The sequence below is a fragment of the Nestor notabilis genome, unplaced genomic scaffold (genome assembly GCF_000696875.1).
Source record: "Nestor notabilis isolate BGI_N333 unplaced genomic scaffold, ASM69687v1 Scaffold36031, whole genome shotgun sequence".
Classification (NCBI taxonomy): Eukaryota; Metazoa; Chordata; class Aves; order Psittaciformes; family Psittacidae; genus Nestor; species Nestor notabilis.
Window position 1 is genome coordinate 1 of NW_009914854.1, and position 6592 is coordinate 6592.

Consider the following 6592-nt stretch of genomic DNA (forward strand, 5'->3'; position numbering starts at 1 on the left):
CCTGGCGCCGCACGAGAACCCCATCGTGTCGCTGAACAAGTGGGGGCAGTACGCGAGCGACGTGCAGCTCATCCTGCGCCGCACCGGGCCCTCGCTCAGCGAGCGGCCGACCTCGGACTGCGCGGCACGCATCCCCGAGAGGACTCTGTACCGGCAGAGCTTGCCGCCCCTCGCCAAGCTGAGGCCGCCCAGCGACAAAGCCATGAAGAGGAGGGAGCCGAAAAGGAAATCCCTCACCTTCACCGGCGGGGCTAAAGGGTTAATGGACATCTTTGGGAAGAGCAAGGAGTCCGAGTTCAAGCAAAAGGTGCTCAACAACTGTAAAACAACAGCGGATGAGTTGAAGAAATTGATCCACCTCCAGACAGAGAAGCTCCAAAGCATTGAGAAACAGCTGGAGTCCAACGAAGCTGAGATCCGCTACTGGGAACAGAAGTATAACTCCAGCCTGGAAGAAGAAATCCTCAAGCTAGAGCAGAAGATCAAAAGGAATGAAGTGGAGATTGAAGAGGAAGAGTTCTGGGAAAACGAACTGCAGATCGAACAGGAGAACGAAAAACAGCTGAAGGAGCAGCTGCAGGAAATGAGGCAGAGGATCCTGGAGTGCGAGAGCAAGCTGAAGGACTACGTGTCTCAGATCCACAACATGGAAAGTGGCCTTGAAGCAGAGAAGTTGCAGCGGGAAGTTCAAGAGTCCCAGGTGAATGAAGAAGAGGTCAAGGAGAAGATCGAGAAGGTGAAGGGTGAAATTGATATACAGGGTCAGCAGAGTCTGAGGCTGGAAAATGGCATTAAAGCTGTAGAACGGTCTTTGGGCCAAGCTACCAAGCGGTTACAGGTAAGGCTGTCTTTTTTATCGATAGCAAAAGAACAACTAAGGGCATGGCTGTAACAAAATTCTCTTGCATAGATTTGGAGACCATGAAAGAAAACACAAGAAAGTTTCCACAGGGAATTGGGGTAAAAGAGATGAAGAGTTGTGCTTATTTTCAAATTGCATTTCAGATTTTTTTTAAGAGCAGAGAATTTCTATTTCGCCTGTATTTTGCTCATTCAAACCACCAGAAAAGAAAAGCAGTAGTTAGTTCTTTGTCTCAAGATAAACCAGCAAATGTTTGGTGGATGTGTTCCTGGCCAGTCAGGATGACCTGCAGGGTTAGTACTGAGTGCCACACACCACCTTCCATTTATGTACATGCTGGCTCAGTTTCTTTCCCAGCAGTCATGGCTTTGGTTTGCTACCATTCCCTGACTGCCTGGTGACCTCTGAAAAATCACTCAACGCCTGCCTTCACCATGCAGCAGTCCTTGATTGAGAAACACCAGAGCCAAACTAGCTGAGGGAAGTACATCTGCACCCATGGCACCTAGCTGCCTCACCCTGCTCCAGCCAGGTGCTGCTGCACCTCAGACAAATAGTACCTCCTGCATGAACACTCAAGGCTAGCAGGGGATTGTTGTACTGCTAGGTGTTAAACAGGACCATAGTGCTCTCAGCCTAACACCTTTACCAGTATTTGTCTTCAAACCCCTGTATTTGGGGATAGACATTTTGAGGATTTAGGTCCTAGGTCTTGGCAGCTCCAGTGCTTCATATTGTTAAATTTCAGGGAAATTTACACCATTACAGCCTTCCCTGAGGCTAAGCTTCTGACTCGTGCTAGATTTGTCTGTCACCAAAATAGACACATGAAAAAGAACAGTTCAAAAGCAGCACCTGTATAGATAGATGTAGAGCTAAAGTGTTAGCTTACAGGGCTTTTGTTTTAAAGAATAGCATCTCTCCTTTCCTGTGTGCCTTGCTGATGTTCAGGATTTTGTTTTCTCTACACCTCAGGCATTTGTGGCACATGTGTGCCAAAAGAGAATCCAGTCTCTGCTTCTTTGCTGAAGTTAATGGTATCAATCACCTGGAGCCTGTGTTAGAGCAGAAAAGAATAAATGTAAATGGAAATCTAGCTGCTAGCTGGACAAGGTGAAGGAAAGATTATGGCTCCTGGGATTTTAATGTGCCACGTAAGATAGGACTGAGGCACCACACATCAGTTTGAGTTGCAATTGTTGTTAGTACTCCTGGCACCCACAGTTAGGATGTTTAACAGTGCTGCAGTTTCAGTAAGGCGATTCTGCCATTAACATGTTAAGGGATTTTGTATCCTTCCTCCTGAACGCCTAAAAACATACCAGTATAAGCTGGTTTTACTAAAATGTAATCTTCCCATCCAAAGCAAAATGGATGAAAACTGTAAGCACTTTTGCCCATATTTGTCTATCTCAAGTTTCCAGGCACACTGTGCTTTAAGGATTTGCAATAACAGAAGGCATCAAGTCCTCTTTATTAATCTTACCTATCCTCAGTAACACACAGTGAGACTATGATGGAGTTCAAAATCTTTCTGGCTTTGGGTTTTTTTCATAGGCTAGGGTTTTGCTTTCTCAGGAAAGTTCCTGTTAAATTCACTAGATTTTAAGTGCTAAAACCAGGAAGGCAGCGTTATTAGTAGCTTGGGAGAAATCTCTAGTAATTTGTGCTACCTCTGTCATTCCTTTTCTCTAGCCACCTCAGTAACATTACTTTCCAGCAGTATGAGGCTGTGTTAAGGATCAGATGCAGCGCTTTGCTCTCCCTGCTTTTAGACAAAGACTTTTAAAGAAAAAAAAACAACACAAAACAACACAACAAAATAGAGCAAAACCAAGCAAACAAAAATATCCCACCCTTCAGGTAAAAGATTTCACTAAAGATTCACAATTAGTTACTAAATCAGACCTTAAACATGTAGGATTTGGGATGATAGTTAACATTTTTTTACCTTATTTCCTGTGAAGGTTGAACAGTGTGAAGAACAAGTAATTTATGATGTTAGTTCTGCTAACCTGGGTACTCGAGTGATTCACATCTAAAATACAATGAATTAATTTCCTTCAGTGGCAACTTTGTAACAATCTCATAAAATATGGAGCCCTAGTAAGTACAGATAGTTAAGAATGTCCTGTGTCCCAAGTGCCCAGTGGTAGAGTCTCATGGGCCTAAACTAAATTGCAGAATTTTTCTATACAAGTGTCTTGAAATATGAAGGGGGCCTGGCTTCCATTTCTCAGTCCAGTTTCTGCAAAAGCTTGTAGCTAATGAGTGGGAACACAAACGTATCACAGGAAGCTGAGGCCAACTGCATGATATGCATTGACTGAACAGGTCAAACACATCAGTGATAAAGCAATTGTCATTTGAAAGGTCCTAATTTAGATCAGCTGTGTTGATTTTCCTACTAACTGTTGAATTCAGACTCAACCGTAACCTTACTGCAAGCTTGAAGTGGGTGAGGGCTGTGCTATTGGGGACTGTTCCTAGATCAGATCTACAAAACTATTGTCCCCCAATCCTTCTGTGAGTTTGTGTATAATTCTGTTTACAGAAGATAATTAGGGGAAAAAATTATGGGGGTAAAATACCTTTTAACTCTTTCATTTGCACCTAGATTTAAAAATCGGCGGCTTTCTCATCAAAAGGAGAAGCTGTTAGTTGCCCAATTGCAAACAGTCTTGAAAAGCTGCTTTAATGCTCTGTCTATCCACTGCTGCTCAACAGATGTTTTCTTTCCTGGCAGGACAGGGAGCAAGAACTGGAGCAACTGACAAAGGAGCTGCGACAGGTTAACCTGCAACAGTTCATCCAGCAAACAGGAACGAAGGTCACGGTGCTGCCAGCAGACCCTGTTGAGGTGGAAGCCCCACATGTGGAGCTTGAGAGAGGTGCAGCACTTGGAATGTTTTTGGTGGGTGGGGAAGGGATAGCAATGCGTTTAGCTGCTGCCTTAATGCTAGCACTCATACATGAAGTGACTGCTTTGTTAGCAAAGAAGCTAGTAAAATACTAAGAAGGCACAGTGTCAAATATTTCTTTTCATTCCATGGGTTTAGCAAGCTATAAATACAGCACAGTATGTAAATAACTTCTGTCCTGCTGTGCCTCGGCATGTGTTTGTCTCATCAGTAACCCATTAGGCCAGCAGCTTTCAAGTGTGGCCGCTATGGCTGCAGGCACATAAGCTGGCACGCAGAATGATTGCATGCCTGACATTGCTGTTCATCTGGGATCTTCTTCTTCTGGTGGGATGTGTAGAAAAAGGAATGGATCTGGATCTCAAGAAATCCCAGACAGCAGCCACACAGGAATAGGAGCTAATCCAGCTGGGCTGCCCGCCATTCAGCAGTCCTGCACAGATGGCTGTTACGGCACGTGCAGGCTAACTTTGCCCCTAGTGAGATCAGTGTGTTTTGCACATGCCCACATCTGAATTCAGAATTTCCCAGACAGAAACATGGGACCACTTTGAATGTGTGTCAGAACTGTGGCACAAGCAGAAATTCCCTTGCTGCGTGGCTGAGTCTCTGCTGTGGTGTGCTTTATCCAGTGCCTGCTTGCAAGGGGCCTGTTACAGCATTCTCCTTAGCTGGTTCTGTCCTTTCTTTTAGAAAACTTTCTAACCAACAGGCATTGGGAGGGTATGGAGGTGGGGAGAGGAGGCAGCCAGGCCTTTAAAAGTGCTTGCATGAACTTTCTCTAAGTGGGCAGGAAGCTGAAGCTGTGAGTTTCATACAGGTTCAAACACTTTCTGCACATTACTGTGTAGACATATTGCACGTATGAGTGTGCATGTTCCTCCTGGGAGGGCAGTTACATTGTGCAGGTGTATCCTATTTTGAAGTGAGTAGGAAGTGTGCACGTTGGATCTCATCACTTCCCAGTCAGGTGTTTGACTTTGTTGTTGTATATGGTATGTAATTTTTCTGTGCTGCACTAAGCACACACTGCACCAAGCAGAAAGAAGTGTTCTAGAGACACCAGCTTGATGAGGACTTTTCTAACTGCCCTTTTTCTTGTGCAGAGCCAACATTTCAGACTGGGTCACTGAAGCGCCCTGGCTCGTCAAGGCAACTCCCCAGTAACCTTCGGATTCTACAGAATCCCCTGTCATCTGGTTTTAACCCAGAGGGCATTTACGTATGACAGTACATACCTCTTCTGGAGAAGACCTAGCAAGGTACCTTGGACAAGATACACTTTTTGTTTTGTTCTGCCAATGATGAACGGAAGAAGATTTTTTTCCTTTATTTTTGTTTTGTTTGTTTGCTAAGCCACCATATTATTTTCTCTTCTTCCTCCAACACACTACTTGGAGCCATACCCTGTGCACTGATGCTAAAGAGACAGAGTAACTGTCTCAATTCATTCTTGGCAAGGATGACCTTGCTGTCAACACAGCTAGAGTGCAAAAACCTTCATTTGTTTTTGCCACTTCAGAAGTGTTTGGGGAAGTATTGTTCCTTGTATAGGCATAAATAAAAGACTGAGGGTGAAGGAAAACATGTATGCAACTTACCTGAGGTTTAATTTATTCCCTTTAATCAATGGACGTGTGAATGTTGACCTTTTATATTTTTATTTTTAACTTGTGAATAATCATATATGGCTGTATGTCAGTCTGACAAGGTGACTTTAATCTGCGTGTATAAACATCCACCATTTGATCAAGTACAATGATTTGCAGTGCAGAGTTCTGTGGAGTGCTGAACCATTAAAATGGTTTCTCACCACTGACTCTGTTAATTTCTGTTGTGGGTCATAATATGTCATGTTCCATCCATAGCTACCTTCTAAGGCTTGAAAAGTGAGCTTGTGGGATTTACTTGCTGTTGAATCTGCCTTGAATGAAGCACCTAGTGTTCAAAAGATTTATGGAATTTAAACCTTGGCTTGGTAAAAATATTTCCAGTATATGATTGAGGATGCACTAGTTAGATGATATTTTATTATATAGAATGTATATTTGAAATATTTTGCCACATTGTATATGCCTTTTGAGAAAAGAACAATGTAAGAAGTTGTCTTCATATATCTTACCAAAAGAGAGTAGGAGGCTTTGACTGTGTGTGATTTTGTACTTTATTTTTTCCACTAGCCATTACAGTGTTCTTGTTTTACGGTAAATCTTCTTGTTTGGGGAGAAAAAAAAAAACAACAAACATCCACGAAACAAATGAGTATCCTCTTCCAGCCTTCCAGAATTCATTCATGTTTTGTGGAGGAAAGAAGCCTGGCAGACTCCCATGAAATTCATAGCAGAGCTTCTACTGACCCAGGTGGGGCCAGGATTTCATTCCAGGTCCCCAGTGTTAAATGGTAGACATTTAGCCCCTTTGGAAGATGTATTGCTGCTCAGTCACTAACAGAATATAAAGCTTACAAACAGGAAATGCACACATTTGTTAGTCATTTCTTACAAAGCACATGAAAAGAGAACATTATCATATCTTGATGTCACTCAAATGCAATCAGAGCTAAGCAAGGATTAGACAGGATAGCTTCCATGCAGAAAGTAAGACACTACTAAGTACCATGTTGGCTACAGGCCTTGAAATTAGATTGCTGGAGTGGACCCCAAGTTTGTAGAAAAAGCAACTGGCAGCGTGTATATTAGGAGGCTGGCCTTGTGCATGAGTTAGAGAAGGGATGGGCCTTACCCAGCTGCACTCGTATTCCCTGCTCTAACAGCAACTCATGCCCTCATCCCCACCTTGAGGTGAGAGG

General features: G+C 43.4%; 1 protein-coding gene across 1 annotated transcript; it reads left to right on the forward strand.

The window, feature by feature from the left end:
* Positions 1-7: 7 nt before the first annotated feature.
* RASSF8 (Ras association (RalGDS/AF-6) domain family (N-terminal) member 8) lies at positions 8-5926 on the forward strand (the record flags this gene model as incomplete). Its single annotated transcript, XM_010023840.1, has 3 exons — positions 8-838; positions 3609-3753; positions 4890-5926. Coding segments are annotated over 3 exons (1098 nt in total), but the record flags the coding sequence as incomplete, so codon positions are not given.
* Between the last annotated feature and the right edge of the window lie 666 nt (positions 5927-6592).